General features: G+C 43.4%; 1 protein-coding gene across 1 annotated transcript in view; it reads left to right on the top strand.

The window, feature by feature from the left end:
* Positions 1-21,784, top strand: part of KATNA1 (katanin catalytic subunit A1) — a 182,292-nt gene that overhangs the window by 110,285 nt on the left and 50,223 nt on the right. The window contains exon 8 of the mRNA XM_029594070.1: positions 941-1,067. Within this exon, the coding sequence (XP_029449930.1) occupies positions 941-1,067 (127 nt within the window). The remainder of the gene's footprint in view (positions 1-940; positions 1,068-21,784) is intronic.

Genomic DNA, 21,784 nt, shown 5'->3' with positions numbered 1-21,784 from the left:
TGTGCACCCCAGCCAGAGGCGTTGCCTCAGTAGTAGCAGCCAGAAGACAACTATGGCTACGAAATTGGTATGCGGATGCGACATCTAAAGCAAATCTCATGAGATTCCCCTTAAAGGATCTCTTATTCGGGAGCGTTTTGGAGAAGTTGTACATAGAAGTACACTAATTGTATCTTTTGTTACTACTCAAGATGTGAGCAGTGTTATGAAAATATACTTTAAAACATTTCCAACAAGTTTTCATGGCCAGGTGGTCAAATTCTATCCTGACTTAGCACCAATTACCAGAACAAGACGTAGGGAATTTTTAGCCCTACGTCAACAGATTGTCTCTTTGGGATTTGTTTTTTTGTTACAGTTCCCATGTAGATGTGAGTTAAAGAAGAACAAGTGTATGTATTCTATCAAATTGACCAATTACAAAAATTTGTGGAGGCACAGCAATCTAGTATAGGCCCAATAGAAGCGCCTATAGCAGAATCATCTCCTACAAGTGTTACACAGATAAGTGAGTAGCTATGATGGGCATAGAAATAGAAACAGTTGGTTGTGAATTTAAAGTTGTTTAATTATCTATAATATATCTCCTTAATTTCCTAGTTCCTTAACTCAGCCTCCAACTTTTCTCTTATGTTTATTGCAAATATGAGTATTTTTCTTTTTTAACCTTATTGTTTTATTAGATTTTGCATATATGGAAACAAATTGAAGAATTCAAATAATTTTTGTAATTATTTCTCAATTTTTTCAAATTATTTTCATATTACTACTTTGTTTTCTGTATATGCATGGTATTCTTTTCAACATTTGTTTTGATTAATAATTTCTTTGTAAATCTGAAACTAAAATGATAAAGAATTAAAAAAAAAAAAAAAAAAAGTACTCATACTAATTGTGCAATTCTTTTCCCCCCCTTTTTTTTTTTTTTTTTTTTTTCTAGGCACGATTCTATGCTCCTACAACCATATTTATTGATGAGATAGATTCCATCTGTAGTCGCAGGGGGACATCAGAAGAACATGAAGCCAGCAGGAGGGTAAAGGCGGAACTGCTCATTCAAATGGATGGTAAAATAATCTGGAAAACCTGCTGAATAGGATTTCATGCTAGCATATATTAAGATTTTTACTCTGGCAATAAAACAGGAAAACTAGGCAGGAAACTTGAGCCACTTTTTTTTTTACCAGTCAGGAAGCTTTTAAGGTAATATGGTAAAATATTGGCAAAGTTTTTGTGATCTGGCACAATCTCATAAAATAGGAAAGCTCCAGCATCATTTGAAACACGAATATTTTTCAGATAAGTAGGCTGCTGTTTTAATAGCATTCCACAAGCGAGCAATTATTACTGGGCTGTTTTTCTCATTTTATAAAAGCTGGAAAAATTGAAAATAAATGCCCAAAATCAGTTTGACAGGCCTGGGATTTGAAACCAGACTTTTCTGGTGTTCTAGGTGCCAACCACTAGCTAGTTTCTTATTCTTTGCAAAAAAAAATAAATTAATTTCTAACTTTGTGTAATAACTAAATACTAAATTTAAAAGCAGATTTTCCATGGATTATTATAAATATCTGTTAAATGTTATTCAAGTTTCATAAAGCATTGAAGTTTTAAAAATCATATAAAACTCAATGCTTCAGTTTTTGTAGGATTGGGAAGCCTACATTTAAGACATCAAGTGCAATATAATTAGGGTGACTTTCATAGCATGATTTCTCCAAGCAGGGCTGAATTAGACATGCCACATAGGGTGATATCAAAAGATGGCACAGACAGACACATCTCTCAAAGCTTAGCAAAAGGCTCACTGAGCGTCCAAAAAAAAAAACCCCGCATTTGCGAAGGCTCGAAGAAGATGTAATTAGAATTTTGTAATTTTACTATACATTTGCAAGGATAGCAAAGTATAAACTTAGTGCAACATGTCAAAGCCTCAGATCTCATAGATAAGAATTTTTTTCACCTTTCGGTTATCCGAATGATGTCTGGATAAATTGTGTAGAACGGCAATTGTGTAAAGGTGATGGAAACTTCCTTTTTCTTTATTTTTTTTTTTCATGGATATTTCGCTATTTTTGTTTTTCTTATGGTTCCCCTCCCCCCTTTATTTCCTATGTATTTAGGGCTACACTCTATTTCTTTGTGACTTTATTAAGAATGTTAAGATTGGATTTCTTGTCTCTTTATTGCTGATACATGTTATATTGTGTTAAATTGAAATGCAATAAAAATAAAATGTCCTAGCGTGTAGCAGATGGACTCAGGACCAATGGGTATAGTGTACTCCTGATAGCAGTTGGAGACAGATCAGATTTCAATCTGATGTCATTCCTAGTACATATACCCCTGCGGGAAGTGCAGCTCTTCAGTATTTTCTGTCTCCATAGCAGTTCGGGACTCTATGCACGCTAGCACAGCGTTAGACCTAGCCCCCGACTTTGAGCGAGGCTGAGAGGCAGCGGGTGCAACTTCGAGCACAACGGTGAAGGTATTTTCCCTCTCCCCCCGCAGCCGGAGACCGCCCGGAACGAGACCAGGAAGCGCCGAGACAAGGTAAGGTAGAAATCTATTTAAAAGTCTCCGAAGCTCGAGGAGTCGCACAGGTCGCTAGCCGGTAACAGTGCCACTGGGTTGATCTGCCCTAGTTAGACCCCGTTAAGGTCCGAGGGTCCTCCCACTTGGAGACCCTCCGAGGTGGTCGCCGTGACCATTTTGATCTGTTCGCCCTGTCTTGTGCGCACAACGTCGCACGCCCAAGTACTGTGCGCACAAGCGACTTGCATAGCCACGTGCTTACTGTGTCGGGCGCATAACTTCAATCTGTGCGCACAACAGTGTGCACATCTCCCTGAGCACGTACCAATCCTATGCGCACAACTTCGACGCACCGGAGCGCATAACTGTATTTTACGCGCACAAGCCATGGCACCACCGAAAAAAGCTCAAGGCTCAGGGCCTTTGCCCAGCATGCCACATTAGAGCTGCACAGCATGAGGAGGCCACGGCCCTGTGTATACAGTGCGAGAAGGCCCTGGGGGATCCAGCCCATGCCCCCCCCCACCCCCAGCTGGTGCAGGGTTCCAGCTTCTCGAACAGTACGCCGGACCTAGCGTCTCCCAGCGGAACCCTCCCTCCAACGGGGCTCCTCAAGGACACAGCACCTCTTAATTTAGACCCAGCATCTATCTCCAGGGTGGAATTTTTGAAAGGCCTGCATACCTTCGTCCACATGCAACCGGGGCCTCTGATAATACGGCCACAATCTCCACCAGAGGACCTCAACATCCCGGGAACCTCTATGCCCAGGGAAGTGATTCCACCCCCCCAGAAGCACCACCTTCGGGGACACGGATAACTCAGATGAGGAGTCAGAACCCTTGGAGGAAGGGGAACTCCCTCCGGGGACAGAGCCCCACCAAACCATGAGGTGCTTCTTCACCAAGGATGAGCTTCCAGACCTGGTCACACACAGCATGAAAGAGCTTGCTATCCCAGGCACAAGTGCCTTAGGGGAACTTAAGACGAATCCCCTACTAGAGGGTCTCTGTCAGACCTCCCGTCATTTCCCACTATTACAAGCCGTCCAGCAGCTAATTGACCTGGAATGGGATGCCCCGGAGACTAAGTTCAAAGGGGGGCGTGCACTGGCAGCCATGTACCCTCTGGACCCAGCTGCCAAAGATCTCCTGGCATGTCTGAAAGTGGATGTCATGGTTTGCGCGGTTTCGAAGCACACTACTATCCCAGCGGAGGGAGGAGCAGCACTCAAGGATGCTCAAGACAGACGTCTGGAATCCATCCTCAAACAGTCTTTTGACGTCTCCGCTAATTCTCTACAGATCGCGGCCTGCTGTGCCTTGGTGACACGCGCCTGCTTATCACAGATCAGAAACAACACTCCTGGGGAAGCCCTGGAACCAGCAGTATCATTCCTCACGGATGCCGTTTCTGATCTGGTACGCACCACAGCTAGAGGAGTGTCATCAGCCGTGGCAGCCAGAAGACAACTCTGGCTCCGAAGCTGGTCGGCCGATGCATCTTCCAAAATGAGACTCACAAGGATGCCCTTCAAGGAAACCCTCCTGTCCGGAAGCAAACTAGAGAAACTAGCCAACAAATGGGGCGAATCCCCACAGCCGCGGCTACCGGAGGACAGGAATAAGAGAAACCAGCGACCCTTCCCCTGAGCATCCAGGGGCAGAGGATCACAGCGCTTCAGCACATACAGAAGCATATATCAAGCGACTCGCCCCGCAGGCAGGAGCCAGTCCTTTTGGAACAAGCACAACAAAAGGAGAGCCAGCTCGGGCCCAGACCCCAGCCGCACCCCACAATGAAAATCAGCCAACCCGTCCAAAGGAAGAAGCCATAGGGGGCAGACTTGCCCTATTCTACCAAAGATGGGTTGAGATAACTTCGGACAAGTGAGTCCTAGCCATCATTCGAGAGGGATGTTACCTGGATTTCCATCACCTCCCTCTGGACAAGTTTGTGGAATCCCCCTGCCACGACCCTTCCAAGAGGATGGCAGTGGAAGCTACACTAACCAGATTGCTAGCCCTAGAGGCTATAACACCGGTGCCCACACAACAAATAAATACTGGACATTATTCCATCTATTTTATCTTTCCCAAGAAAGAAGGAACGTTCAGGCCCATCCTGGACCTCAAGTCTGTCAACAGCCACCTGAAAACTCCTTGCTTCCGCATGGAAACCCTACGCTTTGTAATAAGGGCGATACAACCGGGAGAGTTCCTTACATCCCTGGATCTATCGGAAGCCTACCTACACATTCCGATCCATCAGGAGTGTAAGTGTTTTCTACGCTTCTTGATCCTGGACCATCACTGCCAGTTCCGGGCACTACCATTCGGATTAGCCACAGCACCCCGGACGTTCACCAAGATGATGGTGGTAGTGGCAGCAACACTGAGGAAGGAAGGAATCATCGTACACCCTTATCTAGACAATTGACTGATCAGGGCGAAATCCCCAGAGGAAAGCCACCAGTTGACCAGCAGAGTCAAAACTCTACCGGAGAGCCTCGTGTGGGTGGTCAACACAAACAAGAGCTGTCTGTAGCCCTCCCAATCTCTAGAATACTTGGGAGTCCGGTTCGATACCAAACAAGACAAGATCATCCTGACATCGACAAGGAAATCAAAACTGATGACCCAGTTGCGAACCCTGTTGAGTGAGCTTCGCCCCACGGCATGGGACTACTTCCAAGACCTCGGCCTCATGGTATCCACACTGGAAGTAGTGCCATGGCAAGAGCTCACATGAGACCTCTACAGCGCTCACTACTATCACGCCCAGGGGCAATGGAACATCAATGGCCTAGAAGCCCGGGCAGTCAGACTAGCCTGCCTACGGTTCGGTCACAGACTCAGACTAATCAATCAGAGTAATGTCAGACAATGCCACAACAGTGGCCTACATCAACTGTCAAGGAGGAACCAGAAGCAAACAGGTGTCTCTGGAAATAGACCCCCTAATGTCATGAGTGGAAGCGAACCTTCAAGAGATCTCAGCTGTCCACATCGAGGGGAAAGACAACGTTGCTGCAGATTACCTCAGCAGAGAAAGTCTAGACCCAAGAGAATGGAGGCTGTCGACCACAGCATTCCAATTGATAGTAAACCGTTGGGGAACACCAACCATAGACCTCCTGGTAAACCGGTCCAACACCCAAGTGCCCAGCTTTTTCAGCCGCAGGCGGGAACCCCAATCCCAGTGAATCGATACCCTGGTACATACCTGGCCACAGGAAACTCTATTATACGCCTTTGCACCGTGGCCCCTATTGGGAGCAATCATCCACAAGATAGAACACCACAGGGGACCAGTACTTCTAGTGGCTCTGGACTGGCCAAGAAGACCGTGTTACGCAAACATGCGAAGGCTGCTGACAATGAGCCCCGCCCGTTACCTCCACACAGAGACCTGCTTGAACAAGGACCGATCCTCCACGAAGATCCAGCTCGATTCTCTCTTATGGTCTGGCCATTGAGAGGACTCGCCTGAGGAAGAGCGGATACTCAGGGACAGTAATTGACACCCTGCTGAGAGCTCACAAGTTCTCCATATCCCTAATATATATAAGGATTTGGAGAGTATTCAAAGCCTGGTGTGAGGACCACAACATTGTTCCACACTCAGTCAAAATTCCTGTGGTTTTGGAATTCCTGCAGAACGGACTACAGAAGGGATTGTGTCTCAACTCCATCAAGGTATAGGTGGTTGCATTGTCATGCTACGGAACCAAGAGCGAGAGCGGCAGCATAGCCTCTCACCCAGATGTCTCCCGTTTTCTGAAAGGAGTCAAACAGATCCGACCACTCCTAACGTGGCCGGTGCCTCTCTGGAACCTCAACCTGTTCTTAGACTTCTTAGCAGGAGCCTCCTTCAGACCTCTTTGCAGCCTGTCTCTCTGACTATTAACATTGAAGACAGCCTTCCTGGTAGTAGTCTGTTTGGCCAGTCGTATTTCCGAGCTATAAGCACTGTCCTGCCGGGAGCCGTTCCTCAGACTCACCCCAGGAACCATCCAGTTACGCATAGTCCCATCCTTCCTCCCCAAAGTGGTTTCTCACTTCCACCTTGCTACCATCGCCAGATGAGCATAAGAATTCGGAAGAGTCTCGCAGTCTACGCGCACCTCAACGTCGGCAGACTCCTAATCCGATACCTGGAAAGGTCGGAATCCGTACGAAAGACAGACCATCTATTCTTCCTTCACAGCAGGAAGAAGCAAGGGGAAGCAGCCTCGCGAGCAACCATAGCCCGCTGGATCAAAGAAGTCATCAAGGTGGCCTACGTAGAAGCAGGCAAGCCACCGCCTTTACAAGTCAAGGCCCATTCCACTAAAGCCCAGGCAGTGTCCTGGGAGGAAACAAAGATGCTGTCACCCACCGAGATCTGTCAGGTGGCGACGTCCTCCATCCACACCTTCTCCAGGTTTTACTGCCTGGATGTTCAGGCTCGAGAAGACACAGCATTTGCAAGGGCAGTACTAAGTGGGCCACGGGCAGCCTCCCACCCGGTTCGGAAGTAGCTTTTATACATCCCATTGGTCCTGAGTCCATCTGCTACACGCTAGGAAATGGAGAAATTACTTACCTGATAATTTTGTTTTCCTTAGTGTAGACAGATGGACTCAGCATCCCACCCATGGCTGCCGTTATTCATGAAATTCTCGAGTGACATCCCCAAGAGCGAGTGATTCACGGGTAAGCCATGCTTTCCTCCAACTAGGACACCCACCCTATAGGGTGTCGACGTTTCTCAGTTGAGGGCACTGGCGGTCTCCAGCTATAACCAATTCAACCAGTTCAAATCAAGTTATCCAAGTTATAAAGTTAATCAAGTTATTCAAATTATTCAGTCATACATATATCCACAATTGCTTTTCAAGGAGAATACTGAAGAGCTGTGCTTCCTGCAGGGGTATGTGTACTAGGGCTGATGTCAGATTGAAATCTGATCTGTCTCCAACTGCTATCAGGAGTACACTATACCCATTGGTCCTGAGTCCATCTGTCTACACTAAGGAAAACAAAATTATCAGGTAAGTAATATCTCCATTAAAAAAAAAAAGGCTCACTGAGCATGTGCAGTAGATCTCTCTCACACATATGCACACACATCCTTCAACAGGACTTAAGTGCTGCTAGTACTAAAAAAAACAAAAAAAGGGGGGAAAAGTTTTTGCAATATCCAGGTAGAGGCCTAAAAAGAAACTTACTGTCAACTGCTTCAAGGCCTACACCTGTGGACACTGGATATCTGTCATAGATTTCCATGAGGCTATAGTTAACTGCTATATCCTTCATCATATGTTGTTCTCTCCCCCCCCCCCCCCCCCCCCCCCCCCCCCCAAGGGCTGTACAGTCTTGTGTCTGGAAGATGCAGTATCTCTGAAGAGCACTTAAGTCCGGAAATTGGAACCATACTTTATTCTAGAGCAGAATATCTTCGGGCTCTTGCCATACTGGGTCAGTGTTCTTATTCCTGTCCTGTGGCATTGGTTTCTGGATCTGCCTCAGGCCAGGGTCAAGGAAAGCAAAGAAATGCCATGTTAGGTGCCACTTTTTGTATCTCTTCTAGCACCAGGCACATTCTGGAGGTGGAGCCAGTTGGAACCAAAGAAAATGAAACTACTTAGCCCTGCAGCTGTGGGGCCATCATCAGCACCTAAGGTAGTTAAGGCTACTTAATGCAAATACCATGATGGTATGAAAATTTCCATGGTGCCCTCCAGAACACTGTTGGTCGATCCAATATGAAGCATACACTCTAAGGTACCATAAGAATGGAGACATGAGACGCTGCTGCTGATTCCATCTAAGCCTTCAGCAACTGTGGTGCCAGATCAAAGCACATTGGTGCAGAAGGCCGCTATGGAGGTCTCAGCGTGGAGCATGGTATAGTCAGCGCAGAGCATCTCTGAACCTAATCTTTCCTCAGAGCTAAGTACATTATTGTTTTCCATCAAAGTGGGGAGGAACCTGCATGGATTTTTGAAGAGTATGTCTTTCTCCAACTCTGGCCCAGAGAGCACAACACCCAATGGATCAGCTCATTGAATTGGTGAAGAATTTCTTTGCCTCCTTGACTTCTGAAGACAGGAGAAGAGCTTCTGTTATCTAAAATGGGATTGGTATTCCCACAGATGGTGCTCTACATAGTTCCATGTCAGTGTGTATCCCAACTTGCCGGCCATAGGAGTTAGCCCTCAACAATTGGGCAAGCCTTCTCCTGTGATCAGGGAGTCCCATGCTGAGTCAGAGGAAGGAGCTTCAACTAGATCAGCTTCTTTCCTAAGCAAGTTGCCTCTAGGGCGGCAGGTTTTCACCTCTCTTACCATCGTCATCATAAGAGTCTTGGATCAGCACTCCCCCACTATCTGAATCAGAAGAACATTCAGCAAGAATTTTGTTGAATCCCTTGACTGATTTACCATATTATCCTCCCCTTTAGAAGACCTATGCTATTTCAGATTTATGGATAAATTGGCAAATGCACTGGGCATCAAGGTTAAGAAAGAGATGGACCTTAGAATGGAAATTTTTGGTCTTCTATATCTCCATTGGATTTGGCAGTGACCCCTGTGCACAAGTTGTTTCAGGATCTCCAGTCCAGGATGTGGCAGAATCCCACTACTTGCCTGCCAGTAACCAGAAAACTTGACTTTAATTACAGGGTGCAACCAGCCCCTGATTTTGGAGTGGTCCAGCTCAGTTGAAGTTGTCATCTCTCAAGCAGGCCAAGAAGAGATCCCCCAGTACCACTCTGGAGAAAGACCTGATGCTCATGGACTCCTTTGGAAAGAAAGCCTTCAAGAATTCTATGTGAGTGCTCATATAGTGGCATGCCAGATGTACAATATTGCATGAGTATATTAAGAAGTTAAAGCCCTTAACAGGCTTATTAGACTCTTTTTTTTTTAAGTAAACTGAGGTTCATAAAGTAGTGAAGAACGCAGAAGAGGGCAAGAAACATCTAATCTACTCTATATATGAGATTTGATTCTGTTGCCAGAACTTTGGCAGTAGCTGTTGGGGTATACAGGCTGGCTTGGTTATAAGTCAATGGACTTTTAGAAGATTTACATGATCAGACAGATGTTCCTTATACTGGAGATAAGGTCAAAGACTGTAGCTCAGATTAAGTGACCTTATTTTTGACAGACATCAGACCTGAATCCCCATAACCTCTGATGGGGATTCCTTTCCAAGAGCATTGTCTGGGATCACTTCTCTTTACTTCCTCCCAAGAAAACCAAGCAGCTGAGACCTATTCTGGATTTACAAAAACTGAATAAACTACAGTTTATTCTCCAGACTATCCTCCCAGTCATTCAGCCTGGGAATTGGATGTGAACCTTGGATCTCAAGGACTTGTATGCTCATATCCTCATCCATCCATCCATCTCACTGGAAGTACCATAGTTCCATAGTGGATGGATCTTATTACTACTAAAAAGTCCTACCATTTGGCTTGTCTGCAGTCCCAAGTGTATTCACAAAGTGCCTGGTGGAGGTAGCAGCGCATCTTCATTGGCTGGGAGTCTTCATCTTCTCCTATCTAGAAAAATGGCTGTTGATGGGTCCATTTTAATTGGAGGTTTTGACTTCCTCTGGAAGACCATTCAACTCCTTTAGTTTCTGAGGTTCCTGGTCAGCTTTAAGTCAAACCTCACTCCTGTCCAGAGTATTCAGTTCATAGGAGACTAGATAGATTCAGCAAGGGAGCAGGTGTTTCTCTAGAATGAAAGAGCTATAGTGCTAAGGGGCTTAGTGAAGGCCCTCCTGTGGCAGGATTGGACTCCAGTGAGATTAGTCTTGGTCATCCTTGGTCACATGGCAGCTGCAGTTCATGTTCCCATGATATGATTGAACATGAGGGCATATGATGGTGCCTTTGTTAGCGGAACCAGCTAAGGCAACCATTATCCCTTCACATCTTGGTGATGGCCTGAATAAAAGCAGCTCTAGAGGGTTTGAAGCAGTTCGTCCATTGGATTTGGATCCACCTCCAGTGACTCTTCACTGATGCTTCTACTAGGGGGTAGGGAGTCCATACTAGTACAGCTTGAACTCAGGAGACAGTCTTTAGCAGAGAGTCGTCTTCAGATCAGCCTCCTAGTGCTGCATGCCATTCATTAAGCTCTGAGGGCTTTCTCTCACATGTGCATACATTGCCTCTGCCTCTCACTAAAACCTCCACTCATCAACACCCTCTCTCACTTACATTCCACCCACATATACTAACTCTGACTCATGATGGGGACCTGCCTCTCTCCCCTGGTGTCTTTGGCCGCCAGCAGTATGGGCTCTGCTAGCAGCCTCTGGTCTTCATCTGCCAGTGGGATGGGCTCCATTGGTGGCCACTAGACATTTTCTTTGGTCTCTGCAGGATGAGGTCTGCAGTGGCCTGTTGTCTTTTCCTTTGCTGCTGTAGGAAACAGCCTGCTCCTTCCTCTTCTTGGTGTTTACTGGTATATATTTGATTTATATTCCACTTTTCAGGCACTTCAAAGCAGATTAGGTTCAGGTACTGTAGGTATAAGAACATAACATGCCATTCTGGGTCAGATCAAGGGTCCATCAAGCCCAGCATCCTGTTTCCAACAGGGGCCAATCCAGGCTACAATTACCTGGTGAGTATCCAAAAACTAAGTATGTCCCATGCTACCAATGCTAGTAATAGCAATGACTATTTTCTAAGTCAGTTTGGTTAATAGTAGTTAATGGACTTCTCCTCCAAGTACTTATTCAAACCTTTTTTAAACCCAGCTACACTAACTGCATTAACCACATCCACTAGCAACAAATTCCAGAGCTTTATTGTGCGTTGAGTGAGAGAGAATTTTCTCCGATTAGTTTTAAATGTGCTTCATGCTAACTTCATGGAGTGCTCCCTAGTCCTTCTATTATCCGAAAGAGTAAATAACTGATTCACATTTACCCATTCTAGACCTCTCATGATTTTAAATGCTTCTGTCATATCCCTCCCTCCCCCCCCCCCCCCCCCCCCCCGCCAGCCGTCTCTTCTCCAAGCTGAAAAGCCCTAACCTCTTTAGTCTTTCCTTAAAAGGGATGGAACAGCTCCCCTATATCATTTTGGTTGCCCTTCTCTGTACCTTCTCCATCGCAACTATATCTCTTTTGAGAGTCGGCAACCAGAATTGTACACAGTACTCAAGGTGCAGTCTCATCATGGAGCGGATCAGAGGCATTGACATTTTCCATTTTATTCACCATTCTGTTCCTAATAATTCCTAATACTCTGCTTGCTTTTTGACTGTCGCAGCACACAGAGCAGACAATTTCAATGTATTATCCACTAGGGAGGAGGAATAGCCTAGTGGTTAGAGCAGTGGACTATGAACCAGGAGACCAGGGTTAGAGTCCTGCTGTCGCTCCTTGTGACCTTGGGCAAGTCACTTTACCCTCCATTGCCTCAGGTACAAAAACTTAGATTGTAAGCCCTCTGGGGATAGAGAAATACCTACAGTACCTGAATGTAAACCAGTGTGATATCTCGATTGAGATCGAATGTTGGTATATAAAAATAATAAATAAATAAACTGACGCCTAGATCTTTCCTGGGTGGTAGTTCCTGATATGGAACCTAACATCATGTAATTATAGCATGGGTTATTTTTCTTTATATGCATCATCTTGCACTTATCTACATTAAATTTCATCTGCCATTTGGATGCCCAATTTTCCAGGCTCACAAGGTCCTCTTGCAATTTCGCTGCCCCAGTGGGTTCACAATCTTAAGTTTGTACCTGAGGGAATAGAAGGTAAAGTAACTTGCCCAAGCTGCAGCAGCGGACCAGGTTTTCCTCTCTATAGGAGTAATGAAGAGGCCTCAGACAGCTTTCATGGCAGGCAGGAAGAGAGAAGGCAAAGAGGGTTTGTCCTCAGAGCCTCTTCCTTTTATTGTACATTCATACAAAGGCAGATGATGTGTCATTACATGATTGGCTACTTTCCCATAGCAACAGAAGAGTCATTACACCATTGGCTTTGGCTCAGGGGGTGTGCACGGATCATATCATTGGCTGCTGAAATCTATACCGCCTGACTTTGTCCTGCCTCTGACTAGGGAAAACCCAGCCCCTCCCCCAGGAATTCAGGGCCAACAGGTATCCTTTCCCAGGCAGAGACTTAAGCACAAGTGATGCTTTTATTCAGGCAAATGTCAGGGAGAAGGGAAGTTAGTGTTTAACCCTGATGAAATGGCTTGCTGGCAAGCGCATATTTCCCACATCTCACCCTTTCTGTTTTTGTTTAGGGCAGCTCAGTAAAGCTTTAGACCCTTACTGAAATCTGTTATGTCTTGGTATGGGCTGGAAATAGGGGAAGAGGGATTATGGAGAGAAGAAAGCTGATTCGGCGTGGTGTGCCAGCCACCGATGAGCTTCTGAATCTCCATATCACCCAGAGCAGGTGCAGGTGGTGTGCCAACTCTGCAGGGCTCCGGATTCCCTATTAGGCATCTTACAAGACATCTTTGTATCCGGGCTGAGAGCAAGGTTTCAATATGGATATGAGGGTTGGGTATGCACTGAATACAGCATCACAGGCAGATAATTAAGATAATTACAGTAATTATAATAGAAATCACCCCTTAGAGACCAGAAATATCAGGGAGCCAGGACCATAGCCAGTCCCATGGAGAAGTTGGTATTCTGTCTGAAAATGGTGCATCAGCAACCATGGTTTCTATCTGCTCTATGGTATGTGTGAGGTTTGCTTTATAGTCTGATATGTACACACAGCAATGAGATCCAATTAATGCACAAACACCACCCTTTAAGGCTAAGATGGTTTCTAAGGTATAGCTGTTCTGTAATGCTACTTCTCTAATCTGAGAAACTTCTGTTGTGAGTAGTTTTAATGCATGGACTGTCTGATTAAATAGGGCAGTCGTCCAGTTAGCTAGGATGTGTAAGTCCCTGTAATTCATAGCTGTTCCCATTGGAGGAAACAGGCTTCTAGCTATCTGAGTTTCTGTATACTTTTCTATGGGATTATTTATCGCCTCCCTTTTGTTACGGAGCCTTGCTTTGGGTAAATTTTTACGCCCACATAACATCCATATGTTTCCTAACAGATTAGTGGACATGTCATTGGTTATCATTTGGGCTATATAACTACAAAAGGTAAATCCTTCATCCCCTCTATACTTTCTGTACCTGCTTGGGTCTCCCACTGCACATCCTGAAATCTGCCAATTGTATACATATATGTGGTATAATTATGCAAGTGTTCAGTGATTAATACAAATGTTCGGTTACAATATGGATATTTCCCACCTGAATTCCCTTTCCCATCCCCTGTATCAATAGTCCCAACAAAGAGCGGCAGTCTCTTGAATACAGCTACCAATGTGTAGTATGGTATTATTAACTGGAGAGTTAATGAAAACCTCTCTGTAAAGGATAATTAGTCCATACTGTAAGGTTAAATGGTACAGCATGCATCAGTAGTTTTCTGCAGGCTTGGGTTGGCATGTGTGTGCGGATCCAACAGTCTGTTCGATTCAACAGGTGTGAAAAGTTCTGTCAGAGTCCTTGTTCTGAAATCGCCATAGCTGGAGAAATAAGGCAAAAGATGAGGATGCAGAACACAATTGTTAATGAGTTGGCATTCAGGCAAGAAAAACGGCTAATAAGTTCTCTGGAGTTTTCTCAAGGCCTTGCTGTTCTAAGAGTTGTGCAGATTGGTTGGATAGGGCCTTGATCTGTCCCCAGGTCATGTGGTGCTGCTTTTTGCAAGGAGTCCGGTCTCTGTCCTTCTGAGGGCTGTGGAGGCTCAGGGAGAAGTTGGGGATCGGGTCCTGTAGACCTGGACACCTTTCCATCTTTCCACGGCTTGATTGGACCTGTGGAAGCAAGCAGAGAAACATATCCTCGTTCCCCATTTTAAGGGAACGGGACCGTACCAGACATTAAATAATCTATACAAAACTGATGGCTGTGGGTGACTAACCCTAGTCCCATAATGATTACTCATGGCTGTGTTCTTATGTGAACCTGATATGTTTAGATGATTTAAAGTAAACAATACTTTGTTCAGCGGGAAAATCCTACTTTGTTCAGGGGGAAAATCCAGGGGCAATCCCCCTTTTTTCTTTTTGTTTGGTCCAGAGCTCTTAAGGGTATGATTTGCTCTCTCCACAATGGCTTGCCCTGTGGTGTTGTAGGGGATGCCAAATAAGTATTTAATGTTCAATTATTGACAAAATTCATCCAAAGGAATGGCTGCAATAAGCAGAGCCATTTTTAGTTTTCAGAACGTAACCCCATTATCAAGAAAGTTTTTATGCAGTGATCAATTTTCATTCAGTAAAATAGCAATAAATGTAAATTAATCATTTAAAGGAAAAGTCATTTGCAGTAAGCAGAATCAAATGACAAGTATATTAGACATTATATTAAACATATGTTACACAAGACTGACATATATTCATTCATCTTGCAAATATTCATTTACACAAAACTGACACATTCATCCATCCTGCAAATATTTCTTGCATCAAGACAGACAACAGATAACACATAATATGAGCTAAAAATCTTATCAAAAAGTTATCAAAAACAAAATTAGATCAAGGATCAAAAGTCAAAAGGTGTTAGAAAAATGTTAAAATAAACTGCAAAGTGTCCATCTTCACATCTCTTCATGGCAGCATCAATCTGGAAAATATTAAAAACTGGCATACAGCAAAAAATTACTAAGGTAAGGATTAAAGTGAACTTCTTACTTTTTTAACCTTGAAGAAATCAATTCTATCATTCAATTTAATAAAATCAATTTGGATTTACAAGAAAAGGTTTGAGAGGGATTGCTTTAGATGTAGCAACCTCTGTCAGTAAAAGTTTTAAGGTTCAGAATTCTGTATAAATTTTGTGAAAAAGAAAATAAAACTGAAGTGTCCTTAATACAGAAGGTCTGTAGGCCTGAAAAATAAAAACTATTATACAACAGAATTATTAAAACAATAATATAATATAACTGGTAGAATAACATAGCGCCTCCTAGTGGAGACCCCATCATTACTTTATAGATTGCAACTATTGTTCCAGGTTGCAATCAGTAATACTCTGAGCTTAAATTCAATGTGGAATATCAGAATAGAATTTCTTCTTATAATTATTAGAATAGGAAATTAAACACGCTGTTTGCTCAGCTCTGTCTGCTGCATGCTAAAGTGACTGTAACTACTATTAATCTGTCTGAGTTATAACATATATAAACTAGAGAGAGAAACTGCAGTACTAAGTCCAGTTTTTTTTCTTTCTTTTCAAAAGTTCTCCCTCCCTCCCCCATGAGTGGCTAGCAAGAGTTACAGAAAAAGGGGGGGGAGGAGCAGTGTTTCTCAAAAGAAAAGAACTGCACCCAAGGAGTTAATCCTTCAGTCAATAGAAACTTAAAGATAGCTTTGTTTAACAATTGACCACAGACAATGGCTTGGCAAGTACTGATTCCTTGCAGACAGGTTCTATTTTTCTCCTGTAGGGCAAATCACAATAAAAGTAGAAGTTCTGTGCACTGGCAATTCAAACTATAAACTTAAATCTCAGAGAAATGGAGTCATTTTAAATGTGAGCCAAATTAACTTTGCAAAAGGGAAACTTTCACATGTAATTTACACAGTAATTGTTCAAATCTCAGTACAGTTTGTAACATAAGGTTCAGCATTCACTTTGTGGGGGAAAATACTCTCAAAGTATGCAGATTTTTTGTAACTGAATTCAAATAGAAACTACTCCTTAAGCATGCAGTCCCTCTGCAACTGAACATCGAAGACCAGGAGAAACCATTTTTTCCAAATTTGTACTGTCTGCACAGTTACTTTGCCTAATCTGGTCTGCAAGAGGTCATTGAAGTGTATAATTAAATCCTTTTTTTCATAATGATATTTTCTTTGCTTGTAACGCAGGAGTGCAGCTGCTTGGCCCAAGGTCTTATACGCTGATTTCTTTGAAGACCTGGGGGCATAGCCACTGCACATGGCACTCCGGGCTGCACTCAACTCTATTGCTGCCACACCTAGTTCTTTGTTTCTTTCTGTAATGGGAAAGGCTTGAATCCCTTTCAATAATTCCTCCCTTGTGAGATTTCCATGTTCTAGGTGGAATCCCATGCTGACCGCTGCACATAAATTGTTACCGGGAGCAGTGGTTTGAGATAGTAATTTACCTGGACAAATTGGTGATGCAGAATTAATGACTGTCTCAGGCAATGGCAAATGGAGGTTCAGGGAGTGGTTAGTGGGGGAAGGGGGTTGCAGGCAAGATGGAGGAAGGCTAGTTTTTCTGACCTCAGTGTTTTCTATTTCCTGGGATCTTTTCTCTGAGGTGGATGCAGAGGAAGCCACAGGAGCCATGTGAGTGTGTGTCCCCAGATGTTCTATTTCATTTTCTGTCCCCCTTTGTTCATGGTTCTTTTCTGTGATGGGGAAGGCTTGAAGTCCTTCTAATAATTCTGTTTCTGTAAGGTTTTCTTTCTGCAGTTTCTGCTGAAATTCAATGCTAATCGCCCCACCCAGGCCAGGTTGTGGCTCTATTGTTCTCAAGGGTTGGTTTTCTAAAGAAATGGGGAAGGTGTGAATTGCTTGTGCTTTGGGTGTAGGTATGGGGAGCTGAGGATACAAAGAATTTGCTGTCTCTGAGGAAGACTGAGAAGATGGGGGAAGGGTATGTCTGCCTGCTTCTAAAAGCACATGGTTTGAAACTGCTGTTTTTAAACCTTTTTTTTCTACCATGTGTTCGATGGCCTCTGTACATTTTTGCCAGATTAATCTTAGCTTTATGGGAGCTCTGGGAGCCGTATGAAGATAATTGCCGATTGAGATCCATTCCTGGGTATTTAGAGTTCCAGACTCCATCGAATACCAAGGGCAACGGCAAGCTATTTCACTTATTAATTTTTCTAAGTCCCCCAGGCTGACTTGCGCTATTTTTCTTCTGGTGATGAAATAATGATTATTGATGATTTTCTGCAGCTGCTTGGCATGTAGCCTCTGCTGCATAGATAAATCACTGCCCATGCTTACGAGTGTGGGAACAAACTTGCTAAAAAATACTTAAATATACTAAAAAGTACTTTAATATACTTACGCTTAGCAGATCTGTTGAACGGTACGTACCTTTAAGCTATGACCAGCCGAAATAAGCATGGAGTTTATCATCACTGTCGCGGGTCACCAGATATAGCAGTAATGAAGAGGCCTCAGACAGCTTTCATGGCAGGCAGGAAGAGAGAAGGCAAAGAGGGTTTGTCCTCAGAGCCTCTTCCTTTTATTGTACATTCATACAAAGGCAGATGATGTGTCATTACATGATTGGCTACTTTCCCATAGCAACAGAAGAGTCATTACACCATTGGCTTTGGCTCAGGGGGTGTGCACGGATCATATCATTGGCTGCTGAAATCTATACCTCCTGACTTTGTCCTGCCTCTGACTAGGGAAAACCCAGCCCCTCCCCCAGGAATTCAGGGCCAACAGGTATCCTTTCCCAGGCAGAGACTTAAGCACAAGTGATGCTTTTATTCAGGCAAATGTCAGGGAGAAGGGAAGTTAGTGTTTAACCCTGATGAAATGGCTTGCTGGCAAGCGCGTATTTCCCACACCTCTCCTAGGGCCTTCTTAGTGCAGTGCTTACATTTTCTGAGCAGCTGTACTTCCCACAGGACCACCTGTTATCATCTGACTGACCCCTAGGGGTCTGCAGACTGCAGGTTGGGAACCACTAGGCTAGAGGACTGTATTGTGCGCTGTTATGCACTAGCTGGCTTACAGTGTCTGTTTATCAGGTTAGAGCCATGGCAGCTTCAGTGATTTATCTTGGAGCCGCTTCCATTGAAGACATTTGCAAAGCTGCAAATTGGTTTTCAGGGAACACCTTCACATCCCACTGTCCGGACATTTCAATTTATTAACATGTATATCCTGCATGTATCATACATTCACAGCGGGTCACAAAAGTGCGTACATAGTAAATTACAAAAACATAGACATTCCTATGAAAACAGAAACTTGTAAGTCAAACTCTAAAGTCAAAAGGTGAAAGTTTTGGACTAGCAGTTTTGTTTAGCTTGTTCACCCAGTAGTCGACTTTCCACTGGCGGGGCCAGTTTGCTTATTCTGTAATTGCTCTGCTCTGCAACCCTCAGTTTGGGACTCCTCACATGCATTGGCTAATTCAGTCATCCTTGTTGATGGAGAAATCAAGTTTGCTTACCTGTAAACAGGGTTCTTTGCAGGATGAATTAGCCATATTTATTAGCCACCCACCTCCCTGGAGAGTCTACTAACTAGCTAAGACTTAAGTTCTGAAATAAACTGAGGGGATCATGAGTCAGCATGCATGCAGGAACCATTGTGCGTATTCAGCAAGACATTTACTGAGCTTTGAGAGGTCTATTTTGCATCGTTGGATGACATCACCCCATGTGTCTTTATTAAAAAAAATTTTTTAAATGTAGAATCCACCTTTCATGACATTTCAGAGAGGATTCACGCAAGCACAGTGTGAACACTATAAGAGAGGGAAATAGTATCTTTAACTATTCACCCAACCATATATTAAACTAGACTGGAGACAATATCATAGGCAAAAGTGCTCACAATGAGTTCTCGATCTGCTGTCTCTCGCCCTCAATGGGCCGCAGGCAGTAATCAGCCTGTGAGCTCAAATGGTTTTTAATCATTTATTGTCTCCTGTCTACCCAACCCTCACTCCAAAGAACATACTTTATTTAATCAAATAGTCTTTAAACCATGAAAGTGCAAAATTATCGAAACAGTTCATGTATTTCTCAGAATCTGTAAACTTACTACCGGTTAATAACTCACTAATAATCAACAAGTATTCAGCCACGTGAGTGGTCATTCAAATATCAAAAAGGTATACTTCCATTATCCACCCCGACATGGTCCATGTTTCGACTCACAAGGAGTCTTTTTCAAGGGGAATGAAGCTGACAGATCACTATGTCACCGGTATATTATTTTCATTCAGTTCCTATGAAATAATATGAAAAAATATATAAAATTAATTAAAACCAAAATCCTAAACCCGCACACACACACTAGCAAAATGCTCCCAGCTACTATTCAACTGAAAAACTCCGTTAGGGCTTGAAGGCTAACAGGTCGATACAAACATCATCCTTAAAAATGACAAACCATTCAATCTGAAAAATGTCATTCGGTGTAAAGAAAGTAAAAAACTCACCGGAACGCCAGAATCATTGAACTCAACTTCACAGCATGGCGATGAACGCCTTTGTTCAACCGAACTGACTAGCCTGATTTAAATAGCCCGCTGAGTAATACAAAACCGGAAAACTCAGAAACACCTGGTTTCCGGTAACATGTTTATCCACCGAAAACTACTAGTCCCAGCATGCCCTGCCGTAATAGATTAACCCTGCTAATACAAAACAATCACCTCCTATGATTTCAAAAAACAGACCAATCAATTTCTTTGTTGAGTCCTCTCGGGATCACTGAATCAAAAAAGTGTATCCATTTTTGTTCCCTTTGAGTAAGGTACAGATCGAAATTGCCCCCCCGATTACTCGGAATGGGCTGTTCAATCACAGCAAATTTTAATTCTGCAAAAGTATGGTTCTTGTCAACGCAGTGCTGGACGCATGGTGCCTCCAGTCTGCCTCTAGTGATGGCACTCCGATGTTAAATCATACGTGTCTTGAGACATCTTTTGGTTTTCCCAGTGTATAAGAGTGGACACGGGCACCACAGAGCATAGACCACTCCTCTGGATGCACAGGTAGTGGCCGCCGCCAATTTAAAATTACCTTTAGCAAAAAATGGCAACGTGTTACCATCATATGATTGATCACAAACCGAACACTTCATACAAGGATGATGCCCGGCATGAAAATTTATTGCCATCAAGTTATCCTTCATCTCATCAGAAAAATCTGAATGTACTATCAGGTCCCTGATGTTTTTACCTCGTTTGAACGCAAACATTGGGAAACTTTGAAAACCATCATGCAGACTTAATATATGCCAATATTTTTTAATCACTTTTTGTACTTTAAAAATCTGGGATGAAAATGGTAATACACATACCAACTGTTCTGTATCCCTACTTCTACAAGTAGGTTGTAGTAGTAAATCTCTATTAATCCAGCGGGCACGCTTATATGCCTTTTTGATGATATGTAAAGGGTAACCACGTGAAGTAAAATTTTGAATCATCACCTGTGCCTTCAATTTATAGTCAAATACGTCTGAACACAGACGTCTTAATCTTAAAAATTGACCAAACGGTAAGTTGGAACGAAGATGAAAAGGATGACAACTGTCAAACCGAAGAACCGTGTTCCTATCGGTCGGTTTTCGATAAATAGAAAATTGGAACCCCATCTGCTGAATGCTGATAGAAATGTCTAGATAAGAAACGTTTTTTCTGTCAAAAATATAAGTAAAACTTAAGTTGACATCACAATTCTGTAACCATTGCATGAAGGCTATGAAAGTTGATTCATCACCTTCCCACACAACCAGGATATCATCAATGTACCTCCTCCACAATTTCACATGTTGACCATAGGGGTTATTCCTCAGATGTTTATACTCAAAATCTCCCATGTACATATTAGCAACATCTGGTGCCATAGTGGCACCCATCCCCACTCCTTTGGTTTGATGGTAAAAAATATTGTCAAACATGAAAAAATTGTTTCTTAAAGCCACTTCTGCCAAAGCACTCACAAATTCTGCAGGAATACGATTGTTTAAATTCCTGGTATGGAGTGTATCTTTAATAATATTAATGGCCTCTGTCTGTGGTATGTTGGTGTAAAGAGATACTACGTCAATGGTGGCTAGTGCTAACGCATCATTGGGGAATAAATCTCCTGTGATATCTTCTAGTTGAGTCATCAAGTCAGTGGACTTGGGTGAATAGTTAAAGATACTATTTCCCTCTCTTATAGTGTTCACACTGTGCTTGCGTGAGTTAACTATTGAGAGGTGTTGCTTCTGTTGAGTGATTTTATATCAGTAATCTGTTGAAGCTTTTAAACTAGTGACCATGGCATCCAACTGGCAGGATGTTTTTAGCTTCACACACACACACTTACAATAAGTATTAGAGACTCCTTCATTTTTTTCATTACCGGAGGTGGTGACAACACCGATAGATGTGTGGACACAGGTTTTGAACTTGAAAAAGCGGTTGGTTAGAACCGAGATGCATGGCAGTACACTCATCGAGTAT

Source organism: Rhinatrema bivittatum, chromosome 3 (genome assembly GCF_901001135.1).
Source record: "Rhinatrema bivittatum chromosome 3, aRhiBiv1.1, whole genome shotgun sequence".
Taxonomy (NCBI): domain Eukaryota; kingdom Metazoa; phylum Chordata; class Amphibia; order Gymnophiona; family Rhinatrematidae; genus Rhinatrema; species Rhinatrema bivittatum.
The sequence above is the reverse complement of the archived record's forward strand: the minus strand, read 5'-3'. Positions and strand labels throughout refer to the sequence as shown.